The following is a 23,367-nucleotide window of genomic DNA, read 5'->3' as shown; positions in this document are numbered from 1 at the left end:
GATAATGGGAATGACTGTGTCTGGTACGGTTGCAATTACCGAGGTTGGGCAGGGATCCAGAGCTGACCCAGCTTTGATCGATTTTACTATACCCTTAATTTGGTCGGTGGTGAGGGGTTTAAAATTGGTCATGGTGTTTTTCGGTGTGATCATTGAGGACGTGGCAGGACTGCTGGCGGGGTCTGAATTAAAAGCTTGGTAAATGTCATTGACCTTCGTGAAAAAGAACTTAGATAAGGCATCACATAGTACTTGTGATGGGGGGGGGTTGAGATCTGGGGTATTTCCAGAAAGGGTTTTAGCAATATTATATAGCTGTCTGCTGGAATTTTTCGCAGTCTCTATATTGGTGGTGAAATAGTGTTTTTTTGCAGCTACTATCATAGCTTTATAGGAAGCAAGAGCTTGTTTATATTTTTCCTTATTTTCGCTATCATAAGTTCTTCGCCAATGCCGTTCTCTATTCCTAGTTAATTGTTTTTGAATTTTCAGTTCTTTAGTATACCACTGAGCTTTAGGCAAATTTCTGTTTTTTGACAGAGATTTGGTAGGTGCCAGCTGAGTGGTGGCTTCAGCCAACCATGTCTGAAATTGGTTGGTGGCAGTATTGGGATCAGTGGATAGATCCGGGATGGTGTTGTTTAACAGCATCGTAAGGTCATTGGAGTTGATGTCCTTCCATGCTTTAAAAGTGCCACTATTCATGTGAGCAGCCTTTTTTCTCGACGAGGCTTTAATAGTAAGGTGGCTAAGAATGACTGAGTGATCAGTCCATGTCATGGGGAGAACTGAGGCTATGCACAAACCTTCCACGTTAGAAAAAATTCCATCTAGCGTATGGCCTGCTTGATGGGTGGGGGTCGTGACCAATTGGCTGAGGCCCATTATTTCTAGGTCGGATATAAGGGAGATAGTGTCCTTATCGCTGCTTTGCTCCAGATAGAAGTTGAAGTCCCCTAAGATTGTGGTAGACTCTTCTGTCACTATAGACTCAGTGAAATTACTAAGATTATCAAGGAACGCAGTTCTGTTCCCAGGGGGCCTATAGAGGAGCACTCCCTTGAAGTTGTAAGTCGGGGACAGCTTTATATTAAAATGCATGGCTTCGCATGAGGTAGTGGGTATAGGCGCGAAGCGAACTTCCAAATGGTCTCGCGCAATGATGGCTAGCCCACCACCTTTCCCTTTGGGCCTGTCCTGGCGATGCCTACGTTCTTCCCAAAATAGCTATCCTGGGCCTGCAACTTCGCTCTCTTCACAAATGAATGGCCCACAATCCAAATCAACATTCCCTGTGCCGCCGGACCCGCAACCGAACCTGAAACGAAAAAGAAATGTAAGTAAAAGTGACCCCCCCAACATTCAGCGCGCACTTAAGCGAACTCAGAGCTACGCACATACCGCCGATAGCAAGCCGAGGACCACCTCCCCAGGCGCATGATGGCCCCCCGTCTGCAGCCTCGCCGATGCGTTTCCGACGCCTCCCCAATTCTGAAACAGTGTGTGCCATAACGTCTGCCATCGACCCCCTACCTGTCCTGAGCCTTCCTAAACACCCCCAGCAACTGCGGCCCCGTCGCCCAAGTTCCATCCGCATGCTGAAAAACTAAACCGTCTGCCTGCCGAACGCCGTTCCAGGTCCACCCCCAGCGCACCGGGCACGCCACCCCCCCCTCCTGCAACGTCACCCAGTTCCCTACCCAACGCTGGTCCGTTTTTGACTGCCTCAGCCAAATGCGCACTTCCCGGTGCCCCAACCGCACCTCCGCCCAACCCCGACCCTGGCCCGTTCACCCTCCCACCATTTCAGACACCCGAAATGCCCCCGCAAACACCACACCATCAGAGTCGCAAGCAAGTACCTTTTCCGCTCGTCCATGCACACCAAATGCAACACCTCCAACACTCTCATTAACAGGTCCTCCGACAAAAGCCACCACAACACCCCTGTCCACCCGCACTCCCGGGCCCATCCCTCCAACATCCTTGACCCGAGCTCTCGCGTGGAGGGTGCGTAGCCCCAACAGAGCTTACCCATGAATGATATCCCCGCCAACTTGCCCGCTATGGTCACCCTTCGGAGACCCTTATCTATCAACGAGAGCATAAATCGAACCACATCCTCCCGCCTTTCGGCTCCTGGTGGCCTCCAACGCGCCCCAGACGCCAAAAACTCCCCCCATGCCGCCACATACATTGCTCTGGTCGAGTCCGCCAACGATCCTAGAACCAGCTGTAACATCCTGTGTTGCCCACTTGCCACAGCTGCGCTGGCATGGGCGTCGGGTCCTGCTCTGCGTCCTCGGCCAACCCACGGAATCTCCCCCACTGCGAACGAGACAAGGCATCCGTAATGTCATTGTTGATTCCCGAAACGTGCACCGCGCGAAAAGCAATGTCATGTCGCAAGCAGCCAAGCACAAACACACGCAACAGCTTCAACACTTGTTCGTTCCTGGCGGACTGCCGGTTCACCACCTGTTCCACAGCCATATTGTCCACATGGAAAGTCACCCGTTGGTGTGCGAGCACCTCCCCCCACAGCCAAATCGCCAGAACCAAAGGGAAAAGCTCCAGAAAGGCAATGCTCCGGCCCCCTGTGCGCCACTCTAGGGGCCATCTCTCTGCACACCATTTCCCGTTCCAGTACAAACCGAAACCGTCGCTGCCCGCCGCATCTGAGAAAATCTGCACCTCCCAAACCATGTCCGCGTCCCGCTGTAAGGGCACACCGTTGAACTGGTTCATGAAAAACCACCACATCCGCAAATCTTCCCGTACGCCCGCTGACAAACGCACGTGGTAGTGTGGAGGCCTGTTGCCCGCCAGCGCCCTACCCAAACGCCTGCAGAATGTCCTCCCCACGCACACCACTCTGCATGCAAAATTCAGGTGTCCCAACAGCACCTGAATGTCCAGGACTGCCACCTTGTGCTTCGACACCATCACTTCCAGCAATCCCAACATCTGCCTCTTTTTGTCTTCCGGCAACCGTGCCTCCATCCGCACTGAGTCAAGCTCAATGCCCAAAAACGACAGCGCCGTGCCTGGTCTCACTGTCTTTTCAGGTGCCAAGGGCACCCCTAGGTCCTCCAAGAGCTCCTGAAACCTGTCCAGCGCCACCTGGCAGTCCGTGGAGTCTGGGGCCCCGACCAAGAAAAAGTCATCCAGGTAGTGCGTACGTAAAATCAACCCTAAAAGCCAAAACAACAGGGAGGGAGGGTGGGCAAAAACACCTCGCTCCGCTCCCAGCCACCAGGTTTCAATACCTAAAATGATGGCTGGGTCACGCGGGAAGCCCCTTATATCGTTGGGCTGCAAAACATGGAATTGGGCTGCTTTTGGGCTATACCTAATGCAGCCCAAAATGTCAAAATGGCCGTGCTCATGTCTCGCTCCCTCCCCCTCCCAAAACTGCCCGGGGGCAGACCTCGCGGCTCGGCTGCCCCCCAAACCCCTCTTCAAACTGGTATAGCCCTAAGCAGAAGAGCTACTATCTTATTAGAACATTCTACTCCCTGAGGATAAAGTTTTCTAAATTCAAAGGGTGGCACGAAAACAAGCATTGTAATGTTGAAGCCGAAGGTCCATACCAGCCCACTCTCCCTCCCCATCAGCCTACCAATAGGAAGGGGAAGGGTGATGGAAAAATAAAAATGGCTAACTTGCTAGAGAAGTGTCTGTCTGGAAGGCGGGGTCACATAAATAAGGCAAGAGACTAGTCTGGGAAATAAAGATGTGATGGGATTCAGTAGACCATACGAGAATTCGTAAACTTTACACTTGGTGACAATTAACAGTATTATCTTTCTTTTACTTTTTGCTTTGAATGTTTACTACTCCTTCGCGGAACGTCTGTCATTTAAACTCTTGCTTACAAGTTTTAACATCAATTTTTTTGCAATTGTTTCCAAAGGGGACAAAGTTATTCCACTCTTCATTCCGCAGTGTGGGGAGTGCAGCTGCTGTCGGAATCCTAAAAGCAATTACTGTGAGAAGAACGAGTACGTTTGACAACTTTTTACATTTAAAATTAATTTAAAGCACAACTGTGGGTGAATATAAAGTTTCTAAAAAAATAAAAAAACAATATGGGTGCCTTTTTTGCAGCCTCGGAAAAGCTACTGGACTAATGTCTGATGGGACTAGCAGGTTTACCTGCAAAGGAAAGTTGGTTCACCACTTCATAAGCACCAGCACCTTCACTGAGTACACTGTCGTGGCCGAAAACGCGGTGGTCAAAATCGATGACAACGCTCCACTTGATAAGGTCTGTCTGATTGCATGCGGATTTTCCACCGGATATGGTTCTGCCATCAATACTGCCCAGGTAATGTCCCTTAATTTGTTTTGTGCCCACCAATCTTTCATTTCATGCCTCTAGAAAATTGAAAACTGCAAATCCCTCATAAAGAGGCAATTATTTCTGAATAGCTAACATACTCCACTTTATCGACTGACAGTGTTTCATTGTGATTGTGTAGGTGGAGCCAGGTTCTTCCTGTGCTGTGTTTGGTTTGGGAGGAGTTGGGCTTTCAGTTATCATTGGCTGTAAAACCGCTGGAGCGAAGCAAATCATCGGGATTGACATAAATGCAGACAAGTTCGCGAAGGCGAGAGAATTTGGAGCCACTGAGTGTATCAATCCCAAAGACTACACCAAGCCCATCCATGAGGTGTTGGACGAGATGACTGATGATGGAGTGCATTATTCCTTCGAGGTCATTGGAAATATCCAAACTATGGTATGTACGTATTTCTTTCTTTCATTATTTATTTATTTACCAAGGCCAGAAATCAACTGGAGGGCTCTTGGTTCTAGGCGAGAAGGTGTTAAAAATGAGGAAACCTGCATTAGCGACTGTGACCAAGACAGAAATGTTTTTGCAGGTTTTCTGAATTGTTCTCTAAAGTAGAAGAAGGTCATTCTAGGCTTTAGGTCCAAGATAAAATATGGCCTGACCACCAATCCATGCACTACAGATACAGAATGTCAAGTAGCAGACTGAGATCAGTGCACAAATTGCTTGTGGACTGATACAAAAAAGCGATAACAAATGCAACACTATTCAGTGCCGTAGAAGTCTGTGCACAATGCACAGTTATTTGACCTTAACGCTATGGTTCAGAGGCAACACGTGGGGCTGCCTGCAGAACGATAAAACATGGTCAAATTTCCTCAGGTGATATATCTTCCAAACAGCAAGCATTTGAATGCTCGGAATTTTCTTCAGATCATGATCCAGAAGCCCCAGCTACTGAATGTTGCATAGGTGCAAACATTCACACAAGAGTCAGTCTGGGTTGAAGGTTCTGAGGACTAAAAGGAATTTGAGCAAGCAGGGACAACAGAGTTGATCTAATTCTTGAAGGACCAATCCTCAACAAGATAAATTCGGAGGGCTCATATTTATGAGAATTGTCATGCAGTGCAGCGTAGCATGTTACCTTGCGGCGCTGCACTGCGTGACAGGGAAAAGGCAGGAATGCGCCATGTTTAAAAGAATACACAGCATTCCTGCAATTTCCCCTGTGCTATCACTGTTTTGGCTGCCTAGCGCCAACGCTGGCACCCTTGCACCATGGTGCAAGGGTGCCTGTGTTGCATGTGGGATTCTTTTTGCGGAGGAAGGAGGACCTTCCTGCACAAAAACAATCCGGAGAGGCTTTTTCCTCTTTCTGACCAGAAATAAGTTCAGTAAATCCACTAATACAAAAGGTAAACTGAAGTATCTCTAAGTTAAGGCGCAACACAATGATATATTGAATTGCGCTAATCACAATTGTATAAACATAGATTAAAGCAAACCGGTGTTCCATAAAGAAACTTTGAAAAGGAAGTTTCCCCCTCTGAACATGGACTAGATATACGGTAATCCGATAACAATCTCTAAGTCAAGAGTTTAGGACAAAAAGGGAATAAGGGTGTCGGCATGATCAGACTTCAGTAGAAGTCCAAAAGAAGAGAAAATCAGTGTTTAGCATAAAGCTTCAGACTTGCAAGAGTAGGGCAAGCAGAGAGGTCTGTACCGCTCTCAGTCTAAAGGGAATCTGCTCTGCTCTTCCTACAGCTGTGAAAACACCAAGTTAACCCGATCGATGCTGATGACGGAACCGCTCCGTCATCATCTGCGGTTGGGCTGTGCTGATGACGGAGCGGTTCCGTCATGGCCCTGCCGCCGCGCCTGCGCGGCGCTGATTTCGCGCCTGCGCGGCCCGTTCTATTGAGCGGGCGGGGCCATGACGGAACCGCTCCGTCACAAGCACAGCCCAACCACGGCTGGTGACGGAGCGGTTCTGTCACCAGCATGTGGCCGCCGCGCGGCCGCCCCGCCCACTTAGCGCTGCGGCGGAATAGCCGCCGCAGCGATGTGGTTAAAAGTAATGAGAGATTCAGAACATTCTTATCTCTCTCACGACACCAGGGACCAATCAGGATATTGCTTGAATGCATCTGCAACATCAGTTCAAGTTCACACTATCAAACTGCAGCTTCGGTTTTTAGCCATCAAACCTGAGATGAGGCGAAAGAATATCGGAGAGGGTTAGACTGAGATAGGGATACAAATCACTCTGGGAGACTTTGACGAGTGACTAGAAGTAACAGAAGCAGAGTGCAAATGAACATGTACACTGTAGTCCTTACATACGTCACTAAAGCAAGAGGTAATGTGGGCCTATTGGATACAGAAAGAACAGGGAAGGCGCTTCTGTTTTTTCACCAACATTTTTACGAAAAAGTAGAATTAACTCCATCCTAGCACGCAAGGTCAGTAAAGCAAGGGAAACCAAGAGAAATTCAAATATGAAGGGTAGCGGTGACAATCCTATAGAAGGGGAAGCGTAGAAAAAGCGAGCTTTTCAACAATACTAGTTAGCTAATTGGAGCCAGCAAGTCTGATCAAGAAAAATAATTGTATTTGTTTGGTAGAGTTGCCAGAATTGAGCGCGAACAGGCTAGCCTTGGGGGAACTTGTAACCCAAGAGAGAGAACGGAAAGCTATCAATGAGCCTCATGCTAACAAATCACCCAGTCCAGGCAGACTAACAAATCGAGGTACTTATTTACAAGCCCATTGCAATTCCGGTGCGGTGCAACACTATTAATATGGGAAAAAGTGATGTACCGACGGCGCAACGGGCTTGTAAATAAGCCCCTTAGTTTTCAAACACTTTAACCCGGAACTGGTCCTGAAGACTGTGTTTTTGTTCAGTTCCTTTCTACAACCGGGCTCTGTAACTCCTATTATGAGGGAGGCTCACACCTCACTAACGCACAAATAGGAAAATCCCCTGTGATGTATGAGGAGTATTGCCGATAGCCCTCCACACCACTGATGTTAAAACCTATTCTAAGGCACTAGCAAGCTGCTTAATCCCCCATATACTTCATTTATCCATCCTGACCAGTCAGGGTTTGTCCTCGGCCGCCAAGCAGCGGATAATATACGCCAAGTGCTCCATCTCAGAGAAGGTCACCCTAAGGAAGATCTCTCTAATGATCCTGTCCATAGATGCTGAAAAAGCCTTTCCATTGACAGGTTGGGATGGCCCTTCCTGTTTAGAGTGCTTGAGGAGACCAGATTGGGACCAATCATTGCAGACGTGGATCGCATCTAACTATCAGGCACCGTCCACTAGAGTGCTGGGGATTGGTGAGATTTCGGCCCCATGTTTTAATACAGTGATACTCACAGTACAGCCCCGGGACCGCATGCGGCCCTCATGACCTCTACATGCGGCCCCCTGAGCAGCAGCACTGGGCTGCTTTTTACTCGACTCAGCACTAACATTAAAAAAACTTTTAAATATACAGCAAACACTTATTTAAAGGCTAATTGCAGTTAAACAAAAGTAAGTAACTAGGCCCCTAATTTTAGGAACACTTTCATTTTTAAAGACCTCAAATGTGTAAAAAAAATCAAAAAGTGTATTTCATTGACCTGTAGAACCATAGACACTTCAGGGCAACAGGACCCCCCCCTCCCCCCCACCCCACACTTAGCATGCATCCCGCAAATAACACACTAGACACCAGTGTTACATTGGGAATAAACTGCTGCAGGTTTATTTTATTACATTACAACGTTATGTAATCATAGTGGGTTATCTTACGGGCAATCCAAGGGTAGGCCGCATTCTCGCCACCTGCCCTCCTGATGAGCCAGGCAGCACTGTGGCGAACCACCTATGTGCTGCCCCTTATGGTAAAGATTATACTCACGCCCCTTGCGGGGCGTACTAGGCAAACCCCCGGTTGCACAGGCCCACAACCGCCCGAAGGACGAATGGGGCGCCGACACGTGTTCCCGGAACCTCCCATGAGGCCCAGGTCTTAGGCTCTGGCACCCCTATGTGCCCGCTGAGGTCCAGTGCTGAACTTCTCTGCTTCCGGATTGCCCTGTAACTCCGCCTGCAACGAAAATTAAAACATTACAACGTTCAAACTGTCCTCCTCAAGCTGACTCACAGGGTGAGAGGTCGGGAAAATGTGTGTCCCCCCACGAGGACACTACGACGCGTCCGATGCGGCAAAGAGGCAGAGAAAATGGCGAGGGGGGCTTAAGTACCCCTCTCCCTGCCTGCCGCACCGGACGTGCCCGCCCAGCTCCTCTTAGCTCCCCTCGGGACCCCGCCTGCCCGGGGGAGGAGAGAGGCTAGAGAGGGGCGGGGGGCAAGCCCTCAGTGTCTAAGGGGCCGCCCTCCTGATGGCCACTGCGTTACTTCGGGCAGCCGCATAAACACTTCAGGGCAACAGGACCACCCCACACTTAGCATGCATCCCGCAAATAACACACTAGACACCAGGGTTACATTGGGAATAAACTGCTGCAGGTTTATTTTATTACATTACAATGTTATGTAATCATAGTGGGTTATCTTACGGGCAATCCAAGGGCAGGCCGCATTCTCGCCACCTGCCCGCCTGATGAGCCAGGCGGCACCGTGGCAAACCACCATGTGCTGCCCCTTATGGTAAACATAATACTCACGCCCCTTGCGGGGCGTACTAGGCAAACCCCCGACTGCACAAGCCCACAACCGCCCGAAGGACGAATGGGGCGCCGACACGTGTTCCCGGAACCTCCCATGAGGCCCCAGGTCTTAGGCTCTGGCACCCCTATGTGCCCGCTGAGGTCCAGTGCTGAACTTCTCTGCTTCCGGATTGCCCTGTAACTCCGCCACAGCCCGGCCGGCGGCAACCGTTGCCGCCAGGGCCCCCCACTACTTAGCTTCCTTCCTACCTGCAACCTTTGTCCTTTTGTCTCGCAATTAACTTTTTCTCAGTTAGCAGTGTCCTTAATACGGGATACTAACACGTTTTTATACTATTGTAGCTTAAGCTTGCTTACCCACAGCCATCCCAATAGCAACCAAGAGGGACAGCCTCAGACCAGTACTTGACCGTAAAGTCTAACTGATTATTAGTGCATTGTGAGCATCCAATAAAATGGGGGCATACTGTTGGAAGTTCTATTATGAGAGAAAGCATTTTGCTATTACTGAAAGTAAACATGTGGGGAAAGCTAAAGCCCGCTGTCCCAACTGCTCCATCTCTCAGAAACTAACATAAGTATAAAGATGGAACAAGAGGTAAATAACCTGACTTTCAGAAAGAAAATATTCTAATTTCTGAAGCACATTCAAAATGGCAAGTTGACAGACTGGAGCTGGTCTTTATCGTTAGGATGACATTGCTCTCATACTCCTTAGTCCCTGAGATAATAGGCTCACATGCACACTGTTCACCTTGCACTTCTGGCCTTCAGCCTTACCACTGCATGGTGAACCGAAAATGCAAATTAGTGAAATGCTTAAGAACGAACACATCTTCTGAAATATGAAGACAAAGCGGCGCGTGTTTCCTGGAGTACTGAGTGCCGCTTCCACATTAAACTCTATGTACCTTATTGCATAATGTGCCGTGGTTTAAAGAGCTTGTGCACTCCCCACACAACAGGGGTCAGGCTACTTGTGCAGTACGGGCACTACACGGATTGCTAACCGCTGACTGAAACTCAGTTGAGGCGCCCGTAAACTGAGCTCTGCCCATGCGCCCTAGACAGGACATCCGCCACACGAGCACAACTCTGCCAAACATGACATTTCCGCCAGGTACAAAGACACCTCTCCCAAAGCATCATCAACCTAGTGCTATTTATGTCCGGAATACACATAAACAGAACTGTCAGAGCACTTCAGAACGAAATAAACTAAAGGAAAGCTGTGGGGTAAGCTACAGGGCTCGCTGTCCCAGCTACTCCATGGATTAACTGTCAGGTCACCATCATCAGGAACGAGCCTCCACCCAGACCTGTCCCTCTCTTTGATAACTAAATAAGTTATGGTTGGAAAAAGAAGGGAATTACCTAACTATATGCAATATTTTTCCTATTTTGCGGCACATTACAGAATGGCGGTTGACAGGCTGATGCTGGTCTTTGTCGTTCGGATGCCATTGCTTACTTACTTCGTAGTCTATAGGAAATTAGGCTTAAAATTGCACACTATTCACCTCGCAATTCTAGCCTCCGCCATACCACGGCTTAGAGGACCGAATTGTGCCCATCACAAACAGCTTAAGAATGAACACAACTTCTAAAATTCTAAGGAGCCTGTCCTCCCTAGGTAGTATGTACATGGGAATTACCCCAGGGAGCCTTGTCGATCCCCAGGGGGACCCGGCAGCGAAACCCATACCAGCATGTTGGCTGCCATTAACCGGCCTCTCCAACTAACATAACAGAGAGAAAGACATGTTAACAATGCAGAGCGTGATACCTGAAGTACAGGGATGCCGCTTATCTCGTTATTCTCTTTGTGATTTAGCTGCCTCAAAGATGCCGTGAAATCAAGGGCTCCTACGCTGTGCAAGCCTATGTAGACCAGCTGACAAATTCGGTCAGGGAGGAGATCTCAAAGCCCGTGAAAGGGTGCAGCTGAGTGCAGGCCACCCTGACTACTATTCATGAAGGGCAGTAGGCAGGGCCAGCACTGCCCCCCACCCGACAGAGGCTCGAATACCGGTCAGTACTCCATACCTAAAAAGTTCCTCAAATGCTCCCATGCGCCCAGAGGGTGGCAACAAGCCGGCGCCTGACATATCTAGCCAGGTAAAGCCAACGGCTGGCAAGGGGGGGGACCTCCTGTCCTAAAAGCCAGACAGTGTTGTGCCAGAAATTGAAAGACTGTGCCACGCACCAGGAGCCACCAATCTGAAACCGAGCGCCGGTGCACTTACTGCTGGAAAAGCAGTGACGGGCCCTGCCGCACATAAGTACGTTCGGGGAGGCTTTCTCACCCAGTGAGGTTAAACATTATCAAGAAATTGTTGGGTACCCCGCAGCGCTAGGCAGGGAAAAAGGAAGGGCCCCCTCCCCCTAGAATGGCACAGTTGGGCTTCTAATCATGAATGGTGTACTTGTGCAACATATTGTGCCCCGGCATTAAACCCCAGCAACATGACGGGGAAGACAATAGCAGAGCCTAGCCATTCAAAGCTTGAACAAATAGACCGGCAGTACCTCATGGCATAGCACTCCTACAAGCCCTAACAGGGCTGCAACCCATAGCCCGCTAGTACCTATGCTAAGGAAAATAGCCAACTGTATACACGTACTACCCACTAGTATCGGTCAAAAGGACGTGCCCCAAGAAATGCCGGGCAGTCATCTCTTATCTTGCCCTAGTTGGAGGCTCCAAGGACCTGCTGCCCACGTGACCCTGGGTGTGAAACCAACTATTCCCCGGCTCGCTTGCAGCCGCAACATAGCTAGCCCTCTGCCAGAGGGTGTGGCATGGGCATGCCTGAATCTAGTGAAGACTGGGGGGCATGAATTTGCAGTGCTTATGTTATACCATGCCCTACATACACATGCCTGAGATAGTATAGCAAGGAGCCTGCTAAACTTGGGAACCAGTTTGCTGTCTCTTTACACTGTAGCTTTCCGGCCTTGCACAAGTGCGACCACTGCTAGTGCTGTGAAAGACAGTCTGCCTGTTATGCAACCTTGTACCTCTGTTTGCATCGCTTTCAATAAAAGTCCATAATGAACTGCTCGCACCCTCCATTGCAGACAGTGTAACTGTTCTGCTAAAACTCCTGATGAAGCAGGAAGAATATTAAATATTTATCTTGGATATTAAGATAGTGAGCATGACATGTGCTCTTGACTCTCCCCCTTACCATTCTACCCAGAAACCACCTCAACCCGGGCCGGCCTAGCCAGGTATTCCAGGATAGTGCCTCTAACTGTACATAGCACGCTATTGTAACTTGCACTCAATACACGTTATCCCCCTGTAATGCACTCTATGCCATTACATGTATTGTTTGCTCACGTCTGACACTTTCCTCCATGTAACTGAGCGATTGCCTATGTAAGGTGGTCCTTGTAGTGCTCTCAAGAAACAGTTCTGTTCCTATTGAGAAGCGCTCCGATACGCTCTGAGGTCAGCGCTAAATAAGGGCAATATAAGAGAGAGTGCGTGACTATGCACTGGGGCGGGCTGCGGAGCGTCAGTAAAGACTAGAACCCGGTGTTAGCACCGAGAACATAAACAGGAAACCTTCCAAACACACAAGGTGCACTGAGATATTTGGACTACTGCGGGTTAATACCTAGCCCACCGTCCCATTAACTATAATAGGCAGAGCTTGGGTGCGCAACTAGCTCAAAATCCGCCCTTGCTATGTAACGTTAGTTCTACTGTTTGAGCTCCCACCAATATTGTTGTATAATCCTCCTACTAGTGTAGATAGCGTACATTACACCATTAACCCTGTAATGCACTGTGTGCGAAATCCCTTACTGCTAGAACACAATTATCACTTGGAATTGGTACACAAATGTAATATGCACACTTCACTTTTCTCTTGTAACACGCTGCTTGCTACCTATTACGCAGTGATTGCACAGGTAACAAGAACAGTATTTTAGTAGGCTGGACAATGGGAGCACTATAAAGGTTCCGGGCTGACACTCTTCATAGGAGAATAGCTCCAGGAGGCTGTACTTAAAACGCCTGAAGCAACTGAAAATTGTGGATAAATGGCAGGGAGAAATAATGCGAGCCCTCACAGAAGCAATACCAAGGAAGTTCCTCCCTCCGTGGCTACCCATAACCGTAGTCTTCGAGGGGACTAACCAAGACGTGACCAACGCCGACTGGAGGAGTGATCGCTGCATCAAGAGATGCATGACACCCGTCTGCAACAACAAGGGGGGCCGAGTGACAAGCACTAACTTCCGCGACTCGCAGAGCCAGCGGTGCACGAAGGACACCACCCAATGGTCCCCGCTCGGTGCTCCTGCGTACCAACCGGAGCCCTGCCTGAGCACTGCTAAACAAACCGCATCGACGCGCAGCTTGCCAGCAGGACAGCACTCCCCACACACCAAACAATGTGCAAGGCGGTGGGGGGGGACGGGAGAAACATCTAGACACGCCGCTCACCCACCCTTGCTTCAAAAACCATCCTCGCTCCCGCGATGCCAAAATTCCGACCTCACAGAGTCGGAGCATTGCCTAAAAAGAGTAGTCTAACAGAGGGGCGCGGAAAAAAAAGTGACTAGACCCCATCGACAGTTGAACCGAGGAGGCCAACCGGGGGGAAACCTCGCAGACCGTGCAGTCGAGGGAACGAGACGCTACCGCAGGCCACGTGCAACCTCCACCAGTGCGGTGCAGACCCTGTCGCACCCTAGACCTGGCACGAACTCAAACTAAGCGTGTCAAAAGAAAATATCAACCAGTCCTCTGTTCCAATTGGAGGGTATAAAATATGACCGAAACACAAACCCCTACCAATCAAAACCCGGGAGTGGATGAACAAAGCAGATCCGTGGACCGCCATGTTCCCAGTTATAGCCTCACGGCAGTGGAAAATCGATCTTGCACCAACAAAGAGCCTGCTGCTTGCCATGTGCAGGGCGCCGGTCAGGGAGGCTTAAATATGCAGGCTCCCCTCACTACTCTGAAGTTGCGCCCTTTGATGTTGAGGGAGCCAGCAGGCTGCAGGAGCTACCCAGGCATAGGGTGTGCATGAGAGCCCGAGGGGGGAGGTGCAACGCTAGGGGTGAGCTGGGGGGAACTGCCTTTGAACGGATTAGGATTCACACGCGAGCACAAGAGGACAGCCCGAGGCCACCTGATGGCCCCACCCCCGGATGGCCAAACGGCTCGGCCACAGGAACCACACACAGAGAACGAAGAACACAAAAGACAGAGAAAGCTGTATCAATAAAATCACGCAGCCCGTGCGAGACGCAGGGAAACCAGTGGGTCGTGGCCGGGGCGCACCAGCCAGTGCAAAGGAGCGTCAAAAACTCCTGGTGTGAATGCAAGCCAGAAAGCGGCCACCTGGCGCCCATACCGCCAGTGGCCCCTCTGCCGAGAGCAGCACGAGATGGCTCATGCGGATAGCAGGATAAGGGGGAGTCTGTGAAACCGACAATTGCGCACAAAGGCATGCGAAAAGCACCCACACCAGTCCGCACTCCAGCAAAATCAAACAAAATAGTCAACAATGATGAACCCGAAAACACACCAATGATGTCCATAAACTCCCGAAACAACGCGCAACAAACGTCGCCTTCCCGGCCCCATGAGGCCAGCGATTCAACCATTCAAACCATGAAATTCCTGCGCACTGTCGCCAGGCCGAAAATCTCTAAGTCCTCCAGACGCCACACCGCCAGTCAAAGCAGGAGACCGCGCCCAACTGGCCCAACATTCAAGAAATCAAATCACCCAGCTCCCTCGTGAGCCAACACGGCAACCCTCAATTGCATCAGGCCTCCGCGAAACGGAACACATCATGCGAACCACCCGGCATCCCAAATGGCAATCATTGAAACAAAACTGAAAAACGGAGCGAAGCCATTCATCCCGACCGCCGCCCACACACCTTATGACCAAAGGAGAAAAGGAAGAGCCGCCGGAAAAGGACTGCAACCCCCGGCCTCTCTCCCCGTCCGGGCCGCATACCCCACTCTCGCCCGACTGCTCCGAGGCACCCGGGGGCCGGCCGGACTCGGCAGATGCCCCACTGGGATCGCGCCTGACCACGGAAACGGCACCAGTTAAGCAAATCCTCGCCTGGGAGGTCGAAGGTAAAAGGACCCAAAGCGGGAGGGAGGAAATACCCCCCCCCCGCCGAAGTCACGCACAGCACCAACTCGACCCGAAGGCACAACTCACACACGCATAGACAGGCACGGGGGGGTCAAGACGGCCCGGCCACAATCACACGATGCCGAGACTCATGGGCGAGACCCGAACCGGCTACCCGGACCAGCGATCGGCAGACCTGGCTGATAGGCTATCCCCCTCGCAAACAACACCCCTGCCTGAGAGACGCACAACAAAGGACTCGCACATCACTAGTACAATTGCAGTTCCTGCCGCCACTGAAACCCCGACCACCCTCTGACTCATACCTTGGACCCACTAGTCCGAGAACGGACACCTCTTGCACTTGCCCACCACCTCCCCTCTGTAGCGTAAGCGGTGGGGGCGATCCGTAACAACAGCTCACTGCCAATTGCTTATCACTTTGACCAGGCCAAACAGCGGCCACGCAGCTCTATGCTCGGGCAGGCTAGGCTGAAACGGCCATGCCCCGGGACACATGAGACACCGGCCCAGGCCCAGAACACGAGGCGTGTCCAGCGGGGCAAATACCACGCACAGCTCCATGCTCGGGCAGGCCAAGCTGCACGGCCATGCCCCGGGACTCATTAAAAACCCCGACACAGACCCGGGACACGAGGCGTGTCCAACGGGGGCAGATGACAGACAAAGGCCGGGCAGCTCTATGCTCGGGTAAGCCACGCTGAAACGGCCATGCCCCTCGACTCATTAAAAACCCCGACGCCAGACCCAGGACACGAAGCGTGTCCAGCGGGGGCAGATACCCCACCCTCAACACCTTCACCACGCTGTGCCACCACATTAACCCGTGAGCCACCAACTGAAACTGGGAGCTCACCGACACAGCTCGAGAAACGGCACGACGCGGCACAACAAAGGAGACCCGTGGCTGAAAATGTGTGTCCCCCCACGAGGACACTACGACGCGTCCGGTGCGGCAAAGAGGCAGAGAAAATGGTGAGGGGGGCTTAAGTACCCCTCGCCCTGCCTGCCGCACCGGACGTGCCCACCCAGCTCCTCTTAGCTCCCCTCGGGACCCCGCCTGCCCGGGGGAGGAGAGAGGCTAGAGAGGGGCGGGGGGGAAGCCCTCAGTGGCCTCGGGCAGCCGCATTTCGCCTAAGTAAATCAAAATATAGCAGTGCATTCAGACATATATTTTTTAAGTGTTGGCTTTCAAACATGAATTTAGAACTATTCATGCTTTCCACCCTCCCACCCTCACGGAATGTCATTAGTGATTACATCCAAGCACAGGAACGGTTTTATAGAGCACACATCCTGAAGTCATGTATTTCGAAATCCTCTTATATGTGATAATGAAGAAAAAGAAGGGAAATTGAAATAAAACAATTGACCAGGGTCACACAATTTGATCAAGTGGAGAAGCCGGAATGCATCCCATGCTTTCTGGTTTCACATTGCTCAATTGAGTTCAGGCAGTAGATGTACATGCTTCGCTTCCCCTACACCCACTTTATACCCCACTCCCCCGCTGGCATCCGTGCGGCCCTCGGTCACACCAAAGACCAAACTTTGAGGCCTCTCGGAAAATGTTTGTGAGTAACCATGTTTTCTTGCATAGAGACACCGGGCAGGGCTGCCCAATGTGGCCTCTATCATTTATATCGGTCATTGAGCTGCGCACAGGCCACTTTAGGAAACATCCAGAGTCCCAGGGCGTGGCACTCGGAGGAGAGCGTACACAGTTCATTTATTTGCAGATGATATCTTGCTGACTATAACAGAACCCCTGCAGCTCGCTCCCTATTAGCACTAGATGTAATTGCGAGACATGGTGGAGTGTGGTCAGGATTTAATACATACACATACTAATTTTCCATTTTACAGAATATGGTATTCTGGGTTAGTCTGGTCAATTAAGGCGGCAGGCGTTCTTGTGCGCACAATCAAAATACCTTTGTGCATGTTGAGATATGTATCTCGATACCTCTCTATAATGCATTTCTTCACTTTTAAACATAATATTATATTTTACTTTGTCACTACAAGGTTCTCTAGAGATATACCGAACCTTAAAATCACCCCAAAAATATAGGCCCTTCTTTTCAGGAAAAAAGGGGACATGGATGTTCGTGGGAATCAACTCTCTTTTGGGTCTGATGTATTTATATATTTTTCTTCCTAGGAAGCAGCATTGAAGTCTTGCCACCTGGGCTATGGGACATGTGTTATTGTTGGGGTCGCTCCCTCGTCATCTAAGTTGGCATTTGATCCCATGCTGCTCTTCTCAGGGCGCACCCTTAAAGGATCTGCTCTTGGAGGTAAGGCATGGCACCACAAGTGAAAACTATTCTTGTTCTGGAATGTTCCACCACTTCTTTCTTCAGGGTCTTGGAAAGCGTACAAGACTCAGTGGTCCATTCTCGTCATGGGGCAGAGATGGCTAGTTCAAGGAGCATGTTAAATTATGGCTATTTGTAACACACACACACACACCCAATGGCACGTATATGTACACTCACACATACACACTCACTAGCACTTCTACACACACACATATTGCATGACTAGGACCATATTTACAGAGGACAAAACATCAGGGATGATAAATGTTACAAAGGGACCACTCTTCTCTGTACTGTTTGTCATATTTCAAATTGTTTTGACAGAATTGAATGCGGGGTTGTGAGTGGGCGAATGTGTGCAATGTCAGAAAACTTTGCTGTCTTTTGCAAACTTTTGCAGGAATACTTGAATAGTATGCTTCCTCGAGGTTTTTGAATTATGGGTTGTGTGATGAGAGGGAGAACAAACAACCTTATTGCTGTTCTCATTGAGATTGATATCAAAAAAGAGATACAAAGAGACAGATTAATTGATGATTTTCTTGGTTCAAATCCTTGCTGCCATTGATTGGCCATTTTAATTTGTGGCGTTAGTTTTATCCACCCTTCATGTGGTCAGATTTGACAGTGCCGCAGTTGCCAGGCAATTATGTGAGAATCACCAGGAGATGGGGTTTGACTCCTCCCACTTTTTGGGAGCCAGGAGTACGTTTTGATTGGCAGACGTAGTGTGCTTCCACAAAAGTGTGCTTTCCCTTTACACAGCTATGATCATTTTGTTTATTTATCCAGCTGCCTGAGGTTGCACTTTCGGGGGAACATTCTGAAATGTGTTTAAAGTCTCTTCGATAACTAGATCATTTAGGGTATGTTTCTCTTGCAGCAGCAAAGATGGGAGGAGGGCAGTTATTAACCCACATGGATTTTTAGGTCTGGCTTGACAGTGCAACTTTAACCTGGCCTTCTGACCTACGCCAATCTTATGCTGAAGTCCTTTGCTGTCACACAAATACATACCCATGTATATGCAATCTCCTTGTAATGCTTCACCTTACTGTGCAACATTCTTTTAAGGCCAGACCTACTGGCATTGCCAATGTTCGTGCCTTTTTGTAGGCACCTCTGGCACACAAGAGTCTGGCGTATATGTAAGCTTGTTTGCGGTATCAAGGTAGATTTCAAACAGAGGGTGGGATATGGAGGAGCCAAAGGTACATCCAATCTTCCAGCACCAAGTGAAATGAAGGAGGGAGACTTGCTGGGCTAACAAAGGGTGGAGGCAGCCATATGCTAACAGGATATTGTTTAAGGAATGAGAGCAGTATAGCACCCAGCTGACAATGAATGCAGCTTTTATGAACTGAGCTACTACTGAGTGCAGAAGCAAGGAGTAGATGTGGCAGTTCCTGCGGATAGTGAGTTTGAATTAGTTGATGATAAACTTTTATGTTCCCCTATCTTCCAAAGAGGTCCCAGGCCTTAGAAAGATCCCAGTCACCACCAATGAGGAAGGGTAATCAAAGCCTGCAGTGGGGAGGAAGAAATCAGCAATGGGGTCTAGGAGGGGTGATAATGGTGAACTCAAATACATGTATGTGTGAGGAACGGAGGTGGAAAAGGGAGCTACCATCAGATAGAGTTCATAATCAGATAGAATGTGCATCTGCAAAAAGAGGGAGACATTTAAGGAATGAGTATCAGGCAGAGTTTCCCCCTCTGTTTTCCAGGCTGGATAACAGTTCACTCAGTGTTCCCCTTTTCCTCTGGGCAGTCTACAGGCACTCTGATAGGGTGATTTTTTTTGTGTCTACAGGCACTCTATGATAGGGTGAGTTTTGAGATGCAGTAGATATGTTATTGGCAGTTGTGCATGGGGAGGATTAGCATGAACCAGCTTGTGCAGTCCCAAGCATGTCTGAGCTGAGAAGATTGTGTCACATCCGAACAGCTGGGGCATAGCGTGGTCAGTAGGATTTGGGGGGGGGGGTGCACATCAGATTTTCCAACAGTAAAATGTTCAAATATATTATTCCACAAGGAGGTTGCATGAGAGGGTCTTAAGTAGCAGTGAAACAATAGAGAGATGCAGATTTCTAGGGGTACGAAGTGAGAGAAAATACTATATTTTGTAAAATGCCCAACTTTTTAAAGACTTTCAAAACCGAGAGAAGGACTGAGTGTGTGTGGTTTTTGTCTGTGTGTATGGAAAAAGTTGGGATTGAAATGCGACAGACACCTCACCATAACCAACTGAAAGCACCTGCACCCAACTATTTACCAGAAAATACGTTTACAAGGGAGGGAGGGGTGTAACACCGCCCCTGAAGCTACGCCCCGCCTATCAGAAAGGTTCTGTGCCTTAGAGAGAACCCAGGGACTCAGATTGACAAGGTCAGGAAGGAGTAGGTTTCAGAGATTATGGTTGTACCTCTCAGTCTACATCATCCTCACTGTTCTTACAGCCTATACTCTCACAGCCAACAAAATAGTGCACAGGATGCATGCTTTGATTTTGCAGCGCCTGATGGACATCTCCAGTACTTCACTGTGAGACATGCTAGGGGCTTGAGGAGATCATAGGGATCAGTTTTTAGCATACTCCCTATTGCCCAGGCTAGGTGCTTTTGCCATGTGCTCTATAGTCTGACAATCAGATTGTTGCATTACACTGCAAGCCCTCAAAGCTACGGTTTTATTTCATCCATGTTGGCCCTATACTGACCTGTTTTCACTCCTGCCTTCTTCATCAATTGCACGTTTGATTTGACTGGAATTTGACATGGATGGTTAATTTGCGCTGTTGAAACTGGGGGTCTGAGAAAAACAGTGCTTTCCTGCTCTTGCATTATTTTTCCTGATTGTGGACTTCTGTATTAGTCCCTGGCTATACTACTACATTCCCCCTTCCAAAATGTCAAAACAAAGATCATGTTCCACAGTCATCATCTCCTGCCAAACATCATAACATTTGATTGTGCATGTGAGGGTACCTCGCAGAGATCCTAGTTTGGTGAGGCCACCTGAAGAGCCTTCCAAAGTGGAGCTAATGGCCGCCCTCCAGGGCTCTAGGCTAGCCATGGAGGGAAAGGTAGAAACAATGTCAATAGAGGTCAATCTAGTCTGCACAGAACTGTGCAAAGTTTCTGAAAAAGCACATGCAGCAGAGAAGACTATAGGTGGACTCAAGCTGGAGGTGGCCTCCTTTAAAAAGCAAATGGCTGGTGTCATCTCCAAGACAGGGGCACTAGAAGCCCGGGCAGAAGACGCAGAGGGGTGATCCCACCGCTATAATGTTACATTTTTGAAGGAAGATAAACGGAGCAATTTATCGAGCAATGAGTGCTGGTTGTGCTGAAACCTGGAGATCGCTCCAACATTTTTGTCATTGACCCCGCCCCCCACTAAAGCCTGGAGCACCCACTTAGGCAATTATAGTCAGTGTTCTTAATTATAAAGATAGAGACAGTATCCTCTGTTGTAGCGTTTCCGTACTGGGCCATGAATTTTTCATTTATGACTAGAGTTTAATTTTATTCATTTTAACCTTTGACTACCACTTACTCAGTTGGTTCTCTGATGGATCTTGTTCTGTGCTGCATGGGACTGGAATAATCGGTGGATAGGCAATTATGAAATGAGGACCAGGAATAAGATAATTGATACATATAATTTATATTCATCTCACACATGAAACAGTTCTGCTCAAACCCTGCTCATTCCCTCTCTGGTGGAATCTGCCAGGTCCCCATGCTCACCTGGCCGATTCATCTTGCCTCCCTAAGTCACATCCTGAATTCTGGGTTGCTGTCTCTGACTCTTGTATGGTTTCGGTATCCGATGCTTGTAATGTACCATTCGAGCAGACTCTGACTCTACCAGGACTGCGTCTACGTGTTTGTAATTTCTGCCTTGGGCCTTTCAGTCATTCATGATTGCTGTCTCCCATCATGGAGGTCTTAGAGGATCCTATGGATGGGACCAGACAGGCCACTGATATTCCACTCTAGTCCAGCCAGTCGCTGGCTTCAGCCGCCAAATGAAAGAACTAGGTGCGGCCAACTTTCTCCACTCTCAGCTTTGCATGGAACAGTAAGCTGTATTTCATATTGAGTTCCTGGGGGCGTCTCTTTACATTAAGAAAGGTTTTCCTTTGGTCCTGCACACTCTAAGTGTAGTCAGGGTATATCGAAACAGGATGACCTTCAAACAGCAGTGGGCCATTAGTACATATAGCCTGTTGAATCGCATCCCTGTTTCTGTAATTAGAAAAAGTGGGCGATAATAGTTCTCAGTGGGACTGCCGGTCTCGGAGGGGCTGCCAAAGACCTATGTAGTCTTTCAATGTTGAAAAACTTTGAGAGGCGTGTGGCGGCTTTTTCTTGTATAATCCAGTCTTCTAGGAAAATCTCCATCGAGGGGCCTTCCACCTGTTCGGGGAAGCTCACAAAGCGTCAATGTTTCCTTCTGGATCTCCCTTCAGAATCCTCTGCTCTTTCATCTAGATGGATAAGTTTCTTCTGAAGTGCGGTTACTGTGTCTCTGAGGTTTTTCACTTCTGTTTGCAGCATCTCTACATTTTCTTCTGCGTTAGTCATCCTATCAACCACTTTCCTTAGGTCACACCGGAGGAGATTGACATCAATAGCTTCTGCGTCTATTCTATGGACCATATCTGCCTGGGTAGACTGAGTTGCCTGTAATACATCCGCCAGCGAGGGGGATTCCTTTTCTTTTTGTGACTTTCCCTGATCTCCTCCACCAATGCTTTCCTCCTGGGATTCAGGGCCCTGCAACAAGGGCATTGCGTAGTTACTTATTTTATTTGTCCGAGCTTTTGTTCCTTTGTCTTTTACCATGATGATAATTTCAACGTGAGCTGACCACCATGCATTAGACGACTGCAGTATTAGGGACCTTTCCTACGGCTCATGTTTCACTTGGTATTAGGGTCTGCCAGGTCAGGGTGGCAGGTCTTTACTTAAAGTCTGGGGAGACAGTATAGGGCAGGCGCCTTGGCCGGGTCCAGAGTTCTGGTACTTGTAGGCAAGGCGGAGCTCTGCTGGTCAGGTATATGGTCGCTAGATGTTGTGCACTGGCTGTCTCTAGGTAGTTGCATTCCTGTTGCTTAACTTCGATTGTATGTTTGGTTGAGTCTTCTGGAGTGAGTGTAAAATTTAGTTCACAGATTAGGAGGTATTTCTCAAGCGCTTTGAGCTGTCTCCTCTTTTTTTGTGTGACCTGAATGGTAATGAGAGTGCTTGAAACTTTACTACTGGTTTGAAGGCTTCTCAGAGCACCTGGGGTGAGTCCACTGATCCTACATTTCCTATAAAATAATTGTCAGTGGTTCTGATGAGGCCGGGTCTGATATATGGGACCTTTAGGTACCATGGGTTTAGCAAGATTGTCTTGCCCATAGATGCCCTCCCGACTCCCCGACTCCTTCCGTTGAGCCTGTCGTCTCTACCATTCCGGGCGATCTTCAGCCAGCCAAAACAGGTATTAGCGCATGGGACCCCCTTACCTTATCCATTTTATACGACATCATCAGAAGTATTAAATCGGGTTCCCCTCTTGCCCCATCCCTCCCCAATATCTGTTAACCCTTAACCCCCCCTCTCTCAAAATCATCCTGGAGCTACTAAATATGTCACTCAGGGAGGCAAAGGTCCCCAGTGATTGGAAGCATGCAATGATTGTACCCCTGTTAAAAAAGGCTAATGCTGACCCTAATGACCCGTCCAATTTTCGTCCAATTTCCCTTCTCCCAGTATTTTCCAAAATATTGGAAAAACATATCCTTAAACAACTCACCAGTTTTATCGAATCTAACAACATTTTGCATCATTCTCAGTCTGGCTTTCGTTCCGGTTTTTTTCTACTGAACCACTCTTTTGGGAGTCTC

General features: G+C 49.0%; 1 protein-coding gene across 1 annotated transcript in view; it reads left to right on the top strand.

Annotated features, from left to right (window-relative positions):
* Positions 1 to 23,367, top strand: part of LOC147728081 (alcohol dehydrogenase 1-like) — a 166,187-nt gene that overhangs the window by 84,095 nt on the left and 58,725 nt on the right. The window contains exons 4-7 of the mRNA XM_086963728.1: positions 3,917 to 4,004; positions 4,111 to 4,330; positions 4,485 to 4,745; positions 17,303 to 17,438. Of these exons, the coding sequence (XP_086819854.1) occupies positions 3,917 to 4,004; positions 4,111 to 4,330; positions 4,485 to 4,745; positions 17,303 to 17,438 (705 nt within the window). The remainder of the gene's footprint in view (positions 1 to 3,916; positions 4,005 to 4,110; positions 4,331 to 4,484; positions 4,746 to 17,302; positions 17,439 to 23,367) is intronic.

Source organism: Lissotriton vulgaris, chromosome 3_1 (genome assembly GCF_964263255.1).
Source record: "Lissotriton vulgaris chromosome 3_1, aLisVul1.2, whole genome shotgun sequence".
Lineage (NCBI taxonomy): Eukaryota > Metazoa > Chordata > Amphibia > Caudata > Salamandridae > Lissotriton > Lissotriton vulgaris.
The sequence above is the reverse complement of the archived record's forward strand: the minus strand, read 5'-3'. Positions and strand labels throughout refer to the sequence as shown.